This window comes from Dryobates pubescens, chromosome 21, assembly GCF_014839835.1.
Source record: "Dryobates pubescens isolate bDryPub1 chromosome 21, bDryPub1.pri, whole genome shotgun sequence".
Lineage (NCBI taxonomy): Eukaryota > Metazoa > Chordata > Aves > Piciformes > Picidae > Dryobates > Dryobates pubescens.
Window position 1 is genome coordinate 20,056,498 of NC_071632.1, and position 18,982 is coordinate 20,075,479.

The window sequence follows — 18,982 nt, forward strand, 5'->3', positions numbered from 1 at the left end:
GGAAGGCAGAAGTTGCATTAAACTTTGGGACTTCCCTTTTAGAGGTGACTTAAGTGAGCAAAACGTTGATTACATGGCACACATCAGCCCCAGCAGCTGCTCAGCAAGGGGTCTCTGCCCAGCCATGCACACCAACCTCCTCCTCCTGATTTCCCAGGACAGGGGAAGCCTTCATCCCTCCCATAAAAATTGCTGGGTAGATGAAAAGCAATCTGGAGAGCTATGAAAACTCCTTGCTGAGGGAGCACAAAGGTTTGCTCAGCATCAGTTGCTCTCCTCAGCGTTCACTTAGCACACACACACACACGCAACCCCCAGCCAAACAACAGACCCAAGCCTCAATGACTTGCAGTTGGACATCTGGCCCTTAGTTTGGTTATTAAGTGGTTTAAAGAGCGACCTTGAGAGGGAATTAATGGGCTGTAATCATCTAAAGTAGTCTCAGATGCAGTTCAGTTCTCCTGCACTTCATTGCAGTGAGGAAACCACCCCCCCACCCCCCAAACCCCAACCCCCAACCCCCAACCCAAGCCCTTTCAAAAGCAGCAACATAAAGAAGCACATCAAAACTGCCCCCCCTTCGTATTTACAGATGTTCTGCAGTAAAGGATCAGCTGTCAGGGCTTCACCACCCTTCAAAGTCACCAAGGAAAAGTTTGGACCTTTTTCATCCCAAAACACCCTTCCAAACCTCCCCCCCCGCACCACCCACCCCAACCTGAGCCTGGAAACGCCTGCAGACCCCTCAGGAACTCCACCACAGCAGCAGCTTCCTGTTCCAGGGGACACTGCAAGCGCCCCCCAGGCCATGCAAGTGTCCACTGCAGAAGCAGGCCGGGGCAGCAGGGCTCCCTGCCGCTGGCCGCCAGCCCCCGCGCCCCCGCGGCGCTACGTCAGCCTCCTCATCCTGCGGTTCTGCCGGCCGATGGTCAGCGTGGCGCGGTCCACCGAGGAGCTGATGGAGTCCAGAGCCTCGTCCTGTCTCTCCAGCTCAGCCTCTGTCTCCAGGGCAAGGCCCTTCAGCTTCTGCAGGATCTGGCAGGAGACAAGACTGAGAGAGCTCAGGGGCTGGACCAGCTGCTTCCCTGAGAAACGCGAGAGACCCACAGCAGGAGTTCACAGGATCAACAAGGCTGGGAAAGACCTCAGAGATCATCCAGCCCAACCTGCTACCTCTCACCCAGCACCTCCTGACACCCACACCGTGGCTCCAAGTGCCACATCCAATCCCCTCTTGAACACCTCCAGGGATGGGGACTCCACCACCTCCCTGGGCAGCACATTCCAATGGCCAATTCCTCTTTCTGGGAAGAACTTTCTCCTCACCTCCAGCCTAAACCTCCCCTGGCACAGCTTGAGACTGTGGCCTCTTGTTCTGGTGCTGGTTGCCTGGAGAAGAGACCAACCCCCACCTGGCTACAACCTCCCTTCAGGGAGTTGGAGAGAGCAAGAAGGTCTCCCCTGAGCCTCCTCTTCTGCAGGCTAAGCAACCCCAGCTCCCTCAGCCTCTCCTCCCAGGGCTGTGCTCCAGACCCCTCCCCAGCTTTGTTGCCCTTCTCTGGACACCTTCCAGCATCTCAACATCTTTCCTAAGCTGAGGAGCCCAGAACTGGACACAGGACTCAAGGTGTGGCCTGAGCAGTGCTGAGCACAGGGCACAAGGACTTCCCTGCTCCTGCTGGCCACACTCTTCCTGATGCAGGCCAGGATGCCCTTGGCCTTCTTGGCCACCTGGGCACACTGCTGGCTCATGTTCAGCTGCTGCCCTCCAGTACCCCCAGGTCCCTTTCTGCCTGGCTGCTCTCAGCCACTCTGTCCCCAGCCTGTAGCACTGCCTGGGGTGCAGCACCTGGCTCTGGGACTTGTTCAGTGCCTTGTTTCAGTGCATGCAAATCATCACAGCATTTGCTGGAGCCTGCCCTGGGGCATGCTGGTGACAGGACACAGCTCTGCTGCTGACAAACTGATCTGAGATGAACTAAACACACAAGCCCAGCATGGGAAGGGTTGGAAGGGACCTCTGCAGATCATCCAGTCCAGCTCCCCTGCTAACCCAGGGGCACCCACAGCAGCTTGCCCAGGAGCACAATGCCCAGGGGGGGTTGGAATCTCTCCACACCAGGAGACTCCACAACCTCTCTGGGCAGCCTCACAACAAAGAAATTTTTCCTCTTGTTCAGATGGGACCTACGAGGTTCTAGTTTGTGCCCTCTGCCCCTTGTGCTGTCTCTGGGCACCACTCAGCAGAGCCTGGCCCCAGCCTCTGCCCCCCAGGCTCCCTTTAGCTCTTGCTGAGCATTGCTCAGCTGCCCTCTGGGGCTGCTCTTCTGCAGGCTCTCAGCCCCAGGGCTCTCAGCCTTTGCTGCTCCCAGAGCTGCTCCAGACCTCTCAGATCTTTGTAGCCTCCACTGGACTCTCTCCAGTAGCTTCTTGTCTCTCTTGAGCTGGGGAGCCCAGAGCTGGGCTCAGTACTGTGAGAAAAGCAGTGTGGAAGCTCCTACCTAGCTGGACTGGCAGGGGAGTTCTCTGCAGACAAAATGCTGTGACTGAAGCTGGACATCAGCCAAAGGAGTGAGATTTATCTCATAAACCATCTCTCAGCTCTCCCCATAAATCACAAGCAGCCAGAAACACTGCTGGGTGAGTAACTGGGCCTGCAACTTGGCTGCCAAAGTGCAAATACAAAACAAACCATGGATCAAGCTTAATCTACCTTCTTCTGTGCTAACCAAAACTACAAGCTGAACTCTCCTCTGAATCCAGCCCAAACAAAACACTGGAGGTTCTTCAGCTCCAAGAGGAAAGTGAGGCTGAAATCCCCAAAGTGGAGGTGGGAGATGTGTGTAGGAGAGCTGACATCATCAGCTCTATCCTGTGTCTGACTCAGGACAGGGATGTGAAGTGAGGTTTTGCTTCTCATGAGGACACAACTTCAGTGCTTGGGAATGGGGAGTTCAGAAGTCCCTCAGTCCTTCCTGGGAGCTGCTTCTCCATATACAAAGACACAAACATAAAGGCCTAAAATACCATTAAAGAGTCATAGAATGGTCTGGGTTGGAAGGGACCTCCAAAGGCCATCCAGTCCAACTCCTTCTGCAGTCAGCAGGGGCACCCTCAACTAGGTCAGGCTGCCCAGAGCCCTGCCAAGCCTCACCTTGAATATCCCCAGGGATGGGGTCCCAGCCACCTCCCCTGGCAGCCTGTTCCAGTGCTCCACCACCCCCATGGTAAAGAACCTGCTCCTAACACCCAGCCCAAATCTGCTCTGCTCTAGTTTGAAGCCTCTGCCTCTCATCCTATCACTGCAGGCCTTTGTGAGGCCACATGGGATGACTCCTACCGTTCATAAAGGCACAGTTTATTTGACCTCATGCAGAAAGGACTCAGGGCAACTCCTCAGAGACTTCACAGAATGGTTTGGGTTGGAAGGGAGCTTAAAGATCCTCCACTTCCAACCCCCTAGCCATGGCCAGGGACACCTTCCACTGGAGCAGACTGGTCAAGGCCTCATCCAATCTGGCCTTGAACACTTGCTGGCAGGAGGCAGCCACAACCTCCCTGGGCAGCCTGTTCCAGAGTCTCACCACCCTCACTGGAAAGAATTTCTCCCTGATCTCCAGCCTAAATCTCCCCCCTTCCAGCTCAAAGCCCCTGAGCCTCATCCCATCACTACAAGCCCTTGTAAAAAGTCCCTCCCCAGCTTTCTTGTAGCCCCCTCCAGGTGCTGGAAAGCTGCTCTAAGGTCTCCTTGAAGCCTTCTTTCCTCCAGGCTTTTCTCCTTCCCCACCTCTCCAAGAGCCACCCAAATGATTTGTAAATCAAAGCTGTGCCAAAGAAAGGGGGGGGGGGGAAAAAGGGCCCAGGTTTGCCCATGAAAATGATTTATTGCTTCTTCTCCCTTTCCACCCAGGCTGCTTTTGATAGGCTTTGCAGTCATTAGGGCACCCTCAACGCTGCAAACACAGAAAAAGACACAATTGTTGAGGACAGAAAAGCTTTGAACCAGCTGAAAAGCAGTAAAATGGAAACTCAGCTACAGGGCTCTGCTCAGTTCACCTGCCAATTAGGCTCTGCCTCCAAACACAGCAGGCAAGGGTGCTGTGGTTACTCACACAACAAAAATAAAAGGCAAGTGGCTGCACTTTCATCTCTTTAATTCTCTTTGCCAAAGAGGTTTTGGTAAGGAAGCCCTTAACCCTTTGTCTGGCAGCACCTTCCAGCTGAGTGCTGGCTCCTCAGTCCAGAGGGAACCTGAAATGGTTAAGATGCTTTTCCTGCACAGCCCACAGGGCTTGCTGGAAAGAGTTACTGGACTCTGAAGCCTGGCCAAAGCTGCTCACTGTTTCTTGCAAGGCAAAAGGATGGCAAGATGTGGAGCTATGGCTGCCCCAGCTCTGTCAGCTGCTCACAGCAGCAGGGCCCTCTGTGCCAGCACAGTACCTGCATGGGGAAGCAAGCCATGAAAACTCAAGGTGAAACTCTTCCCTGCTACCCCAAGAGCAGGTAGGAGCCCACCAAAGAGCTGTTTGAAGGGCAGAGTTTCCCCAGGCACTGGGCAGTCTCACATGGAGACAACCTCAGATTTATGCCACCAGCTTAGAACCTGGAGAATCTGCTCTGTGGCTGTGGCTCTGCCACAGGCTTTCTGGGCAGCCCAATTAGAGACATCCTCAAGCTCTGTGCCTGAAAAATCCACTTCTGCTGGTAGGACCTTTCCCCTTCACTCACACTTCCCTTCACTTCCACATCTTTACACTTCCCTCTAAACCTCACTAAGTTCTCCCCTAACAGAGCCAGGAGATCCTGAGCTATTTCCCTCTGCTCTGTGCTTGAGAGCAAGGAGAAAATGCAGTGCTTGGGCAGCTGGGAACAGCTGGAGACACAGCAGCCTGTACCAGATGAGAGGTTTCATTCCCAGCTCACCAGACTTGTTGGAAGAGGCTGAACTCCTTGCCCTGTGTTTCCTCTGCCAACTGCTTTGATAAGATCAAGCACCAACAAAGGCTGATGTTCAGCTCTGAAGAGCTGCCCCTGAGGAAGCAATCCCTAGAAAGCCTTTTTCTTGCAAGGCAGAGCAAAATGGCTCTTCAACAGCAGCCCAGGCCCAACAAGCACTCATCCCACACTTAGCTTTTGAGGCCAAGCAGCAGAGGTGTAGTGCTGAAAAGCTGACATTTGAGGCAGGAACAAGGAACACTTCTAAACACACAGCAGCTGCAGAAGGTGGATGCATGCATGAGGAACAGATTGCTGCTGTGAGCAGAGCTACAACTGGCAAATCCCTTCCTTAAAACCCTCCAAAAGGTCAAAGCTGCCTCAGGAAATGGTTATTTGGGGATAAAATGCTAGGCCCTGGAGATAAGCTCTTTAGAAGATGAGAAAGGGAAAGGATGAAATGGCAAAGAGTCCATTCTGGCTCTGTAAAAGCCCAAGCAAGATATTTCAGTCAAGAGATCTTGGTCAGCTTTTGATGCCAGAAGGAAATGTTGGTCTAAAACTGTGATAAAGGCAAGGCAAGAGCACTGATGGCATCTACCTTCACATTACTGAGGCCTAGAATGATGATGGAGGGCCTGACTCTGAGAGAGCAGGGGCTGAGCAATGGCTGAGGCAAGAGAAATTGAGGCCATGTCCAGAAATGGGCTGCCAGCTTGGCATGCCAGGTCCTCTCCCTTCCCATTCCACCACCCCCAAGCTCAGCCCAGGTTGTTAACTGGTTAGAAACCCTTGGCTTGGTGTGCTGCACATAAACCCTGGAACTGGCTTTGGAGCTCCAGTTCACCTTGAGAGGCTTTGCTTTGAAATGCCAGTGGCCATTCAACACTCTTTCTAGTCCCTTACCCATCCTGCAGTGAAGCAGCTGCAAAGGTTAAAGTCTCACCCACTTCAATGTCCTTTCTGGGTAATTTTAACAAAGAGGTTTTTTACTGCAAGGAGGTTTCATTATTGGCCTCTGGAGTCACTACTGAGTGCTTGTAACTCTCACACAGTCCCAGCAGGGAGGGGTTGGAAGAGATCTTTGGAGCTCACCCAGTCCAACCTCCCTGCTCCAGCAGGGCACCCACAGCAGCTTGCCCAGGAGCACAATGCCCAGGGGGGGTTGGAATCTCTCCACACACAGAGACTCCACAGCCTCTCTGGACAGCCTGGGACAGGCCTCCAGCACCCTCACAACAAAAAAAGTTTCTCCTCCTGTTCAGTTTGAACCTCCTCAGCTCTAGTGTGTGCCCTCTGCCCCTTGTGCTGTCCCTGGGCACCACTGAGCAGAGCCTGGCCCCAGCCTCTTGCCCCCAGGCTCCCTTCAGCCCTTGCTGAGCATTGCTCAGCTGCCCTCTGGGGCTGCTCTTCTGCAGGCTCTCAGCCCCAGGGCTCTCAGCCTTTGCTGCTCCCAGAGCTGCTCCAGGCCCCTCAGCAGCTTTGTAGTCTCCACTGGACACTCTCCAGTAGTTCCCTGTCTCTCTTGAACTGGGGAGCAAAGAACAGCTCAGTGAACCACCTCAAAGTGGTCTTTGCCCTCAGTGGTGTAGCTCTGAGCCATGAGGGGAAACCAATGTGATAACCTTCTGTGCTGCTATGAGCAGCTGGGTAGATGAGAGCAGAGGACATTGTCTACCTCAGATGCACTCCAGCTCACAACAGTTGCTTCAGTTCTAATTCCCAGCTAGGAAGTGCAAGGAGGAGGCTAGAAAACAGCAGGTTTGGCCAAGAACTAGCAAGGACTTCACATGGTGCCCACATGAAGCTACAGCTGGAATATTCAGAAGGATAAGATGTGAAAGGGGGGGAAAAAAGAATGCAATTAAGTCTTCAATCATCTCTCCTGTGATCATTAACAACAAACCTGTTTTAATGGGGTAAAATCCCCCAAACACCACAAACTTCATCCTCCTTTCAGCCACTTCACTGCTTCAGAGCAGAAGAAGAATTCTTGACTGAAGATTCTGGACAGCAGCTCTGAGAGAAATTCCTCCAAGGGCCATTTAGAGGAAGTCCATCAGGCTGCATGGCTTTCAAGAAATGTTTTCTCCCCTAGTAAAAATCTCCAGCCTACTTCCCTCTTATTCATTTGCTCATTTCCTAACTACAAGTGAAAACACACTCTGTTCAGCTGGGGGGATGTCTGCTGAAAGCAAACTGCTGCTTCTTAGCAAAGAGTGAGAGAGCCCAGGGGTGTGGGGGGGAAAACCCAGCACCAAACCAACCCACCCAGGGGAAAAACCACCACCCTGAACATGGTTTAATTATTAAAGCTTCTTAATCTTAAAGAGGTTCTGGCTAAGGATTTTGCTTGGGTGATAATCCTGTCACTGAATAGGTTTTGCTGATAATCCCTGAGTGGAAAACAGTTTAATAGCTGAGGGGCGAGCAACTGGTGTCGTTCACCTGGACCTGAGCTGAGCCTCTGACACTGCCCCACACCACCTCCTGCTCTCCAAGCTGGTGGCACAGGGGTTTGGTGGCTGGACCACTAGATGGATACAGAACTGGCTTGATGGCCTCACCCAAAGAGTGGCTGTCCATGGGTCCATGGCCCAGTGGAGGCCAGGGACAAGCAGAGTCCCTCAGGGGTCAGTCCTGGGGCCAGGCTTGCTCAACATCTTTGTGGGTGCCATGGACAGTGGCATTGCCTAACCCTAACCCTAACCCTCAGCAGGGTTGCTGCTGACACCAAGCTGTGTGGTGCTGCTGACAGGCTGGAGGGAAGGATCCATCCAGAGGGACCTGGACAGGCTGCAGAGGTGGGCACAAGCCAACCTCAGGAGGTTCAACAAGCCCAAGGGCAGGGTCCTGCAGCTGGGTGGAGGCAATCCCAGGCACAAATCCAGGCTGGGCAGGGACTGGCTGGAAAGCAGCCCTGAGGAGAGAGCCTTGGGGGTGCTGGGGGAGGAGAAGCTCAGCAGGAGCTCTCAGTGTGCACTTGCAGCCCAGAGAGCCAAGCAGAGCCTGGGCTGCAGCAAGAGAAGTGTGGCCAGCAGGGCCAGGGAGGGGATTCTGCCCCTCTGCTCAGCTCTGGGGAGACCCCACCTGGAGTACTGCCTCCAGGTCTGGAGCCCCTATTCCAAGAGGGATCTGGAGGTGTTGGAAGGTGTCCAGAGAAGGGCCAGGAGGATGAGCAGAGGGCTGGAGCTGCTCTGCTGTGAGCACAGACTGAAGGAGTTGGGGCTGTTCAGTCTGGAGAAGAGAAGGCTCTGAGGTGACCTCATTTTGGCCTTCCAGGATCTGAAGGGGGCTATGAGAAGGCTGGGGAGGGACTGCTCAGGATCTCAGGCAGGACTAGTGGGGATGGAATGAAGCTGGAGGTGGGGAGATTCAGGCTGGAGGGGAGGAGGAAGTTCTTCCCCATGAGAGTGGTGAAGCCCTGGAATGGGTTGTCCAGGGAGGTGGTTGGGGCCCCATCCCTGGAGGTGTTTAAGCCCAGGCTGGCTGAGGCTCTGGCCAGGCTGATCTAGTGTGGGGTGTCCCTGGCCATGGCAGGGGGGTTGGAACTGGCTGATCCTTGGGGTCCCTTCCAACCCTGAGTGGTTCTATGCCAATTACTAGAAATGCATCAGTGTGTCTTAATAACAAGAGGCTTGATGAAGTCATGCAGGGAGGGGAATGCTTTGCTGTAGGACAGTGACTGCTCAGGATGTTGACAACTCATCTTACTGAGGAGGCAGAGGGAGTGAACCAGCTCACACCCAAAGCAGCTCAATCTGTACCTGTTTCAGCTCTTTTGCTTCCTCCTGAGAGACCTTCTCATGCTTCTGCAGCTGGACCTCCTCATTGTCCATTCCTTCTCTGGCAGGAGAGCCAGGCTGCACCACTCCTCCCAGGAGCCCTGTGGCTGCAAGAGAAATTCCCAGCTCTTACTGCAGCATCAGGGCCTGCCCAGCAGCAGGGACATGCTGCAAGGAGAGCTTGGTACTTGGGATTCACATGGTGCTCAATAATTGAATCACAGAATCAATAAGGCTGGAAAAGACCTCAAGGATCAGCAGGTCCAACCTTGAGACACACAGTGCCCAGAGGTGCTCTGAACATGGAATCACAGAATCATTTTGGTTGGAAGAGAGCTGTAAGATCAGCAAGGGCAATCATGAGCCCAGCACTGCCAGGGCACCACCAACCCATGGCCCTCAGCACCACAGCTCCAAGGCTTTTAAACTCCAAGGTGGGGACTCACACACACTGCCCTGGGCAGCCTGGTGCAGACCTTCACAACCCTTTGGGGGAAGCAATTGTTCCTCTCATCCAACCTAAGCCTCCCCTGGGGCAGCTTGAGGCTGATCCCTGTTGTCCTATTGCTTGTTCCCTGGGAGAAGAGACCAAACCCCACCTGGCTGCAGCCTCCTTTCAGGGAGTTGCAGAGAGCCAGGTGGTCTCCCCTCAGCCTCCTTTCCTTCAGGCTTAAAACCCCCAGGTCCCTCAGCTGCTCCTCACCAGCCCTGTTCTCCACCAGCTTTGTTGCCCTTCTCTGCACCTGCTCCAGCTCCAAAATGTCCTTCTTGGAGTGAGGGGCCCAAAACTGAAGCCAGGATTCCAGCTGTGGCTTCAGCAGTGCCCAGCCCAGGGGCACAATCCCTGCCCTGCTCCTGCTGGCAGGGTGCTGTTGCCTCTCTCACTTAGGAGAACACTAAGAAGTAAGTCAAGACTCCAACTGCCACCTGTGAGCACGTGGCCTGGCCCAGCAAAGGCCAATGCCAGCAGCTCTTGTGTGCATCAGGACAGAAAGCAGGGTGGAAGATGCCAGAGCTCTCTGCCAGGACACACAGCTCTTCACAGAGTGGTGGAGGTTGGAGCTCAGCCAGTCCAATCCCTGCTCCAGCAGGGCACCCACAGCACAATGCCCAGGGGGGGTTGGAATCTCCCCAGAGGAGACTCCACAACCTCTCTGGGCAGCCTGGGACAGGCCTCCAGCTCCCTCACACCAAAGAAGCTTTCCCTCATGGTCAGATGGACCCTCCTGGGTTCCAGCTGGCTGCCCAACTGCCAGCATCCACCCAACCACTTTGGACAGCATTACTGCTCCTGTGCAGAGGGAGACAAAAGCTGAACCCAAAGTCCCCAACCCTAAATCCCTCTCAAGTAATTACTGCAAACTCCTAATCCCTGGAATTATTTGTTTATCAGCCTGAGAGTCACTGGACTCAGGCACCATCCAGCTTCAAGACAAGTGAGTCATTCACTGTGCTAGTCTCACCCTGTGCAAATGCTCCTTGCTTTTGGAGGGGGGAAGAACCAGGCACTGAAAATGCTGCTGTTGTGGCCTCCCTCAGACACAGAGCTTCCCACTGCAGCCAAGAGCCAGATGAGAGTCTCTGTGCTTGTGATCCAGTGAGTGTCACCATATGCTAATTGTTTCCTTCACCCCCCCAGATCTCTCAGCTTCACTCCCTTGCTCTCCCTCAGGACAAGAGCAGGAGGAGGGTGTGACAAAGGCACATAAAAAGAATGAGCTGAAGGAGGTTTGGCTTTTCCCAGCTATGTTCCAGCTAAGAGAGAATTGAACAGAAAGGTAAAAGCACTTCAAGAATAAAAAGGCAGTTGGCTTTGTTCCTGCTGCACTCAGCTGGCCTGGGAGACCCCCTGCCTCCACACTGAGGAGGAGAAGTCACCACACCTTTGGGTTCCCCAGCTCAAGAGAGCCAGGAGAACTGTTGGAGAGTGTCCAGTGGAGGCTACAAAGATCTGAGAGGTCTGGAGCAGCTCTGGGAGCAGCAAAGGCTGAGAGCCCTGGGGCTGAGAGCCTGCACAAGAGCAGCCCCAGAGGGCAGCTCACCAATGCTCAGCAAGAGCTAAAGGACCCATGGGGGGCAAGAGGCTGGGGCCAGGCTCTGCTGAGTGGTGCCCAGGGACAGCACAAGGGGCAGAGGGCACAAACTGGAACCAGGAGGTTCCATTGGAACAGGAGGAGAAATTTCCTTGGTGTGAGGGTGCTGGAGCCCTGTCCCAGGCTGCCCAGAGAGGTTGTGGAGTCTCCTGGTGTGGAGAGCTTCCAACCCCCCCTGGGCATTGTGCTCCTGGGCATTGTGCTGTGGGTGCCCTGCTGGAGCAGAGGGTGGGACTGGATGATCTCCAGAGGTCCCTTTCCAAGCTCCACCATGCTGGGATTCTCTGATGCTCCTGTTGCAAGCATATCCCTCCCTGTAAGTCTCTGAATCAGTGTTTGCTATCTGAAAACACACCCCTTGACCTTATGGAAAGGCTGAAAGGTTGGACCAGATCCTTGGGGTCCCTTCCAAGCTGGCACTGTGTGGTCTGTGGACACAGAGGCAGGCACGTGTAACACTGAGCTGCCTTCCTCCCCTGGCTTTAGAGCCGGGGAGGAGGGGGGAAGAAAAGAGAAGAACTGAAAATGAAAGGCCTGTGAACGGCCGCGGAGAGAAAAGCAGAGGGGGAAGCACGGCCCAGGAGTGCCCCCTTGTGCCAGGCAGCAGCCGCTGAGAGGCTGCAGGGAAGGCACAAACAAGGGGCCTGCTGGAGCTGGGCAACTCAGCATTTCCATAAGCTCCAGTTTGCTTTACTGGCATTTCCAAATCAAACAGCCCAGATGCAGGTGGGGGGAGGAGAGCAGCAGCCCCAAGTGACTGACTCAGCTGCAAACAGAGCAGGGCAGTGGGGAGCTAGAGCACAGGAGGGCTGTCTAACCAATTATTTTATGTAAGCAGCCTTAAGACCATCAGGAACTGAACAGCAATTTGCTGGAACAGCTCTGGGCTTAAGAAACCAGCAGGTTGTTTTTCCCTGGGAGTTGTTGTGCTGCCACTTTGGTGCCAGGTGCCCCAGGCTTGCTTCCTGCAGCATTAACAAGCTTTTCCAAGCCAGGGCCCTGGACAGCTCGTCAACAGGAGGACATTACCCTTCCTCCCAAGTCCACTCCTGACTTGGTGCACAGAAATGGCTTCAGCTGGTGGTGCACTGGATCACTTTGCTGCTGCTTTTGAACATTCTGCCAACCCACCCACCCCCCAATTGACTCTTTGGTCACTAATTGGGAAGGACAGGAGGTTAGGCCTCCCAGGAGACCTAATTGTGGCCCTCCAGGATCTGCAGGGGGCTACAGGAAAGCTGGGGAGGGACTTGGGAGGGTGTCAGGGAGGGATAGGACTGGGGGGGATGGAGCAAAACTAGAAATGGGGAGATTGAGATTGGCTGTGAGGAAGAAGTTGTTCCCCAGGAGGGTGGTGAGAGCCTGGCACAGGTTGCCCAGGGAGGTGGTGGAAGCCTCATCCCTGGAGGTGTTTGCAGCCAGGCTGGAGGTGGCTGTGAGCAACCTGCTGTGGTGTGAGGTGTCCCTGCCCATGGCAGGGGGTTGGGACTGGCTGAGCCTTGAGGTCCCCTCCAGCCCTGAGCATTCTGATTCTGTGATTCAAGGGTGCTGACAGAAATAAATCCCTAAGTGCTAAAACTTCACCAAATGAACCCAGAGTTGGGTTACAAATAAACAACTCTCTGTGGAATTTTAGGAGCAACAGGAGCAAGGAAGAAGAACTGAAGCAAAAAAGGACCTGGGGTGTTGGTGAAAAGCAGCTGAAGATGAGCCAGCAGTGCCCAGGTGGCCAAGAAGGCCACCAGCACCCTGGCTGGAATCAGCAATGGTCTGGCCAGGAGGAGGAGGGTAAAGGATTGTTCCCCAGGACTGGGCACTGAGTCCACACCTCAAATCTTGAGGTCAGTTTTGGGCCCTTACTCCAAGAAGGACACTGAGGGCTGAACTGTGTCCAGAGAAGGACAACAAAATGAAGGCTCTGGAGCAAAAGACCTGCGAGGAGCAGCTGAGGGACCTGGGCTTGTGGAGCCTGAAGAAGAGGAGGCTGAGGGGAGACCACCTGGCTCTCTACAACTCTATCAAAGGAGGCTGGAGCCAGGTGGGGGTTGGTCTCTTCTCCCAGGCACCCAGCACCAGAACAAGAGGACAGAGTCTCAAGCTGTGCCAGGGGAAGTTTAGGCTGGAGGTGAGGAGAAAGCTCTTCATAGAGAGATTGGCCACTGGGATGTGCTGCTTCTCCAAGGGAACAAATGACAGGCCAAGAGGAAACAGCCTCAAGCTGCCCCAGGGGAGGTTAGGTTAGACCTGAGGAGCAAGTTCTTCATGGCAAGCACTGTCAAAGCCTGCCTCAGGCTGCCCAGGGCAGGGGGGGAGTCCCCATCCCTGAAGGGGTTTCAGAGCTGTGGAGGTGTGCTGAGGGCCATGGCTTAGTGGTGCCCTGGCAGTGCTGGGGTAACAGTTGGCCTTGGTGACCTTAGAGTTCTCTTCCAAGCAAAACTACTGTCTGGGAGCAAGTCCATCCAGGCAGTCTGAAAGAGGGCCCCAGGCTTCTGCCCGCCGCTCAGAGCGGGCCTGCTCTGCCTCCCACGTACCTGCCTGCCAAATGGACGTCCCCAGATCCACCTGAGGGGACTTTGTGGCACCAGCAAATCCCAGGGCATCTTCTAGAAACTGCATCTTCTTGCTAAACTGCATCTCCAGGATGGGGATAGCCTCTGGCATCCTGGCTGAGAGGAGCCTGTAGGAGGTGTCAGGCCTGCCGATGAACCTCTGCCGCACGCTGACCTCGTAGGGCGAGTGAACTCGGATGTCGTCCACCTCCCGGGACTCAAACCTGTGAATCACCTGGGAGCTGCAGTCACTGATCTCCAGCCCAGAAGCAAAGAGAGTGAGCTTCCCTGGCTTGACATTGGAGTCTGTTCTGTGGGTGATAATGACTGGAATTCTCATTAGGACTCCTTCCTGGTTCTTGGGGTCGGAAACTGCGGCGGTTTCCTTTGGCTTGGCTTCCAGCGGAGCTTTCCAGAGCCTGCTGCTGAAGGGCCACCAAGAAGGAGATTCCAGCTCAGTCAACAACCTAGCAGAGGAAAGAAGAGTGAGTGAGGAGAGTGGGAGCCAGCAGGAGGCTCCTGCTGCCCCACCAATTCAAAGCTGGGGACACCAAGGTCTCTGACATGCTGGATCCAGCCCTCTGCTGTTTTGCTCCTCAGCCCTATGCACACAGAATTATTGTCAGGCCTGGAAGGGAGCTCAAGGCTCAGCCAGCTCCAACCCCCTGCCATGGGCAGGGACACCTCACACCACAGCAGGTTGCTCACAGCCACCTCCAGCCTGGCTGCAAACACCTCCAGGGATGAGGCTTCCACCACCTCCCTGGGCAGCCTGTGACAGGCTCTCACCACCCCCATGGGGAACAACTTCTTCCTAACATCCAGTCTCAATCTCCCCATTTCTAGTTTTGCTCCATCCCCCCCAGTCCTATCCCTCCCTGACACCCTCAAAAGTCCCTCCCCAGCTTTCTTACAGCCCCCTGCAGATACTGCAAGGCCACAATGAGGTCTCCTCAGAGCCTTCTCCTCTCCAGACTGCACAACTCCCTCAGTCTGCCCTCACAGCAGAGCAGCTCCAGCCCTCTGCTCCTCCTCGTGGCTCTTCTCTGGACACCTTCCAGCACCTCCAGATCCTTCCTGGCACAGAGGCTCCAGAGCTGGACACAGTGCTCCAGGTGTGGTCTCAGCAGAGTGGAGCAGAGGGGCTCCTGCTGGCTGTGCTCCTCTTGCTGCATCTTCACCAGGAGCCATCCATTGCACAACACAGCAGGTCCTCCTTTGCCAGTGCTTTGGGATCTCACTGTTGTGGTGTGAGACATCCAGCTCCCAGCTTGGACTCCTCCAGGTCACTTTACACCCATCTGCTCTTCAGCTAACGCTGCCCTTCACCCTCACCCTTCCCCCTGGCCACCACTGCCTGTTTCTACTCCTTGGCACCCCAGCCCCACAGCCTGATGCCACCTCTTGCTTTGTCCCCAGCTCCCACAGCCAGTTACAACAGCAGGGCTGTGAGGCTGAAAAGCACAGCAGAGACACCTAGTGCCTGCCTCACCACCAGTGCTGGTGGAGCTGTCTCCAGGCTGAATCTCCCTCTTGCAGTGCAAGCCATCAGCCCTTGTCCTGTCCCAGCAGGCCCTGCTCAGAAGTCTGTCCCCAGCTTCCTGCTCAGCCCTTGGAGCACTGAAGGCCACCAGAAGGTCTCCCTGCAGCCTTCTCCTCTCCAAGCTGAGCAAGCCCCAACTCTCTCAGCCTGGCCTCCCAGCAGAGGGTTTCCAGCCCTGCCAGCACTGCTGTGGCCTCCTCTGGCCCTGCTCCAACAGGTCGCTGTCTGTGCTGTACTAAGGACTCCAGAGCTGCCCCAGCACTGCAGGGGAGGTCTCTGCAGAGTGCAGCAGAGGGGAAGAATCCCTTCCCTCCACCTGCTGCCCATGCTGCTGGGGCTCAGCCCAGGACAGGGCTGGGAGCACAATTACCAGCTCATGTCCTGCTTTTCACCCCCCAGCACTCCCAAGTCCTTCCCCACAGGGCTGCCCTCAGTGCTTCCTCCTGCACACCACCTGCTACACATGCACAAAGCATCAGAACACCTCAAGAAGCAAGCAGAACATGGCTTCAGTGATGGCTCCTGGGCTGCACTGCAGCCTGCAGGCCAGAGGAGCAAACTCTCCATGCTGCAGATGAAACAGACTCTCAGCTAACATTTGCTCATTGCCTTCCTTTATTTTTCCTTTCAAAATCAAAGCATTGAGCTCTTCAGATTCCTGAGGACAAATAATCCCTCCCAGTGCATCTGAACCCAGCCCAAAACTCCCTTCCAAAAACAATGAGCAGGGATTTGTTTCCCTCCTCACCGTTTGTTGCTCCAGAGCTTTCCAAGCTCTGGCTGAAGCTTTCAGCTGCCTTGGCCTTCCATGAAAGGGGCTGGAGAGTATCACCAGAGCCATTGTGAAATCAACACTCCCTTTCAGACATGATAGCCCTCTGAAAACAGAGCCTGCTTCCAAAACCAACTCGTTTGAATTTTGTTTGTTTCCCCATGCAGGTGTAAGAGCTTCCACAAAGACACTCAGAGCTGCAGCTCCTCCAAAGGCACCACACTGCTCCCCAGCTTCACCCTCTGCTTTGGACTCAGCACTGCTGAGGCCACACCTGCAGTCCTGTGTCCAGTTCTGGGCTCCTCAGGTTAGGAAAGATGTTGAGATGCTGGAAGGTGTCCAGAGAAGGGCAACAAAGCTGGGGAGGGGTCTGGAGCACAGCCCTGGGAGGAGAGGCTGAGGGAGCTGGGGTTGCTTAGCCTGCAGAAGAGGAGGCTCAGGGGAGACCTTCTTGCTCTCTGCAACTCCCTGCAGGGAGGTTGTAGCCAGGTGGGGGTTGGTCTCTTCTCCCAGGCAACCAGCACCAGAACAAGAGGACACAGTCTCAAGCTGTGCCAGGGGAGGTTCAGGCTGGATTTTAGGAAGAAGTTCTTCCCAGCAAGAGAGATTGGCCATTGGGATGTGCTGCCCAGGGAGGTGGTGGAGTCCCCATCCCTGGAGGTGTTTAGGAAGAGCCTGGATGAGGCACTTGGTGCCATGGTTTAGTTGATCAGATGGTGCTGGGTGAGAGGTTGGACTGGGTGATCTCAAAGGTCTTTTCCAACCTGGTTAGAACCCATGGCAGGGGGGCTGGAACTGGCTGATCCTTGAGATCCCTTCCAAGCCTGACAATGCTGTGATTCCACCAGAACCAGATGTACCAAAGCCCATCACAGGCTTCAACTCCTAGTGGAAGTGAACACTTCAGGTTCCTCAGGGACCTGCATGGATCTGCCCCACAAATTTTAGGTACAAACACCACCAAGCCACCAGCACTGCTTAGCTCAGAGGTTGCTACAGTACCTGTCTGCCACATCCATATCCCCTTCGATCTTGTTGAGTCCTCTCATGATGTTATCAAACTGCTCCCCCTGGTAATGCAGCACCTTTGCTGTGTCCTCCAGACGCTTCTGGGAGCCAGCCAACAACCCTGTCAGCTCTTTTCCCTTTGTTGACTGCAAAGCTGCTGCTTCTGCTCCTCCACCTTGGCTTGAGAGCAGCTGCTCCCTCCAGAAGTGCTCGAGGATGTTGAACACCACATTCCTGCTGGGTTGCAAAGAGCTGAACCAATGCTTGGTGCTCTTCTCCAAGATGGTGAGGGAGCTGAAGATCAGATTTGAAGATTCCTTCTTGATCTCACTGATACTAGAAAGGTGGAAGTTGACCAAAAGCTCCCCAGTCTTGTCAGCTCTGAATTTGATTGCCACAGGAGTCAGTGAGAGCCTGCCAGAGACCCATTGTTTGGTGGTGTCCAGGTAGTAAGAACAGGGCCAGCTATGGATCCGGAGCTCTTCGTTCATCAGCTCCAAGTTCAGAGCCTCCTCTTCAAGAGCAATGCCCTCCAAGCCAGAAGGAGAAGCTTGAGTCAAAGAGAAAGAGGGAAACAAGACTGATTAGCAACACAAGCATTTTGGTTGGAACAGACCTTTAAGACCAAGTCCAACCATTAACCCAGCCCCACACCAGGTCACCACCAAACCACATCTTAGCACCACATCTACACTGCTCTGAAACCCTTCCACCACTGCTCTGGGCAGCCTGGGCCATGCCTTGATGACCCTTTCCATGAAGAAACTGTTCCAACCTGCCCTCCCCTGGGGCAACTTGATGCTCTTTCCTCTTGTCCTGCCATTTGTTCCTTGGGAGAAGAGACCAAGCCCCACCCGGCTACGACCTCCTTTCAGGGAGCTGGAGAGAGCCAGAAGGTCTCTCCCCAGCCTCCCTTCCTCCTGGCCCAGGTCCTTCAGCCTCTCCTCACAACACTTGTGCTCTAGACCCTTCAGCAGGTTCATTGCCCTTCCTTGGATTTGAACATACCTACCTCCACATCCACCCAAACCCAAGGCCATCAATGTTGATCTACAATGGCAGCAAGTAGCTGGCACTTCCCCTTCCACTCTGCCACCTCAACACCCAGGCATGTTAAAGAGACCCCCCCAGAATGCCTATCCAACACATTCAGCAGTGCAGGTGAGACCAACATCCCTATTGAGCAGGCCTCACAGTCATCAAAGAGCAGAAACACCCAGGCACAAATGGCCAGCTCCACCTCAGAGCATGGCTGCTGGTCTCAGGAGAGACTTGCAAGAACACCTCACAGAGCTCCAGTGGTGTCCAGAACTTCTGCTAGAACATCCCTGCCAAGCTAAACCCTCCACACCTGTGGTATTTGTTGTGTGAAGTATTTGTTGTTGCTCAGTTGCTACCAAGACTGGAAAGAAGAACTGGAAACAGCCTCAGAATGCTGCTGGGAAAACCTTGCCTGACCCCAGGGGGAGTTAAGATGAGAAAGATGCCACAGTGGTGCTGGAGGAGGTGCTGCTGGCCTGGCATGCAGACCCACTGCACACACATGGAGTGCAGCAAGCTGGAGCAGCAGAATCAGAACAGAAGCAGGACTGACTCTGGTGACTCAGCATGAAGGGACACAAGCTTCAGGGCAGTGCTGGCCTCATGGCAGCTCTCTGCCAGGTCCTGTTTCCCCATGCTGTCATTTGATGACACACTATCAGTTCCCTAGGACTTGCTCATGGAATCCTAGCAGGAAAACAAAGAGCAGTCACATGCTGAGGCCTGGCTGGGGACACCAAACCAATCTCAACTGTAGAATGGCACATCAGATCAAATGTGTATGAATGATACCAAACTAAATCAAACACTGCTCTGATGAGGTCCCACCTGGAGGATGGCAGCGAGGTTGGAGCTAGATGATCCCTTCCAACCCAAACCAATCTATGATCCTATGAAGGTCTAGAAAATATTAGTAGAGTAGAATAGAGTAGAGTAGAGTAGAGTAGAGTAGAGTAGAGTAGAGTAGAGTAGAGTAGAATAGAATAGAATAGAATAGAATAGAATAGAATAGAATAGAATAGAATAGAGTAAAATAGAATTAACCAGGTTGGAAAAGACCTTTGGGATCATCCAGTCCAACCTATCTCCCAACACCATCTCATCAACTCAACCATGGCACCAAGCACTCCATCCAGTCTCTTCTTAAACACCTCCAGGGATGGTGACTCCACCACCTCCCTGGGCAGCACATCCCAATGGCCAATCTCTCTGTCTGGGAAGAATTTCTTCCTCAACTCCAGCCTAAACCTCCCCTG

At 54.2% G+C, this 18,982-nt stretch overlaps 1 protein-coding gene across 1 annotated transcript; it reads right to left on the reverse strand.

Moving 5' to 3' along the window:
• Nucleotides 1–888: 888 nt before the first annotated feature.
• Nucleotides 889–17,227, reverse strand: SNAP47 (synaptosome associated protein 47). Its single transcript, XM_009898155.2, has 4 exons — nucleotides 16,680–17,227; nucleotides 13,345–13,829; nucleotides 8,703–8,827; nucleotides 889–1,035 (listed from the first exon to the last, which is right to left on the reverse strand). The coding sequence occupies exons 1-4, from the start codon at nucleotides 17,174–17,176 to the stop codon at nucleotides 889–891; spliced, it is 1,254 nt and encodes a 417-aa protein (XP_009896457.2). The 5' UTR covers nucleotides 17,177–17,227.
• Between the last annotated feature and the right edge of the window lie 1,755 nt (nucleotides 17,228–18,982).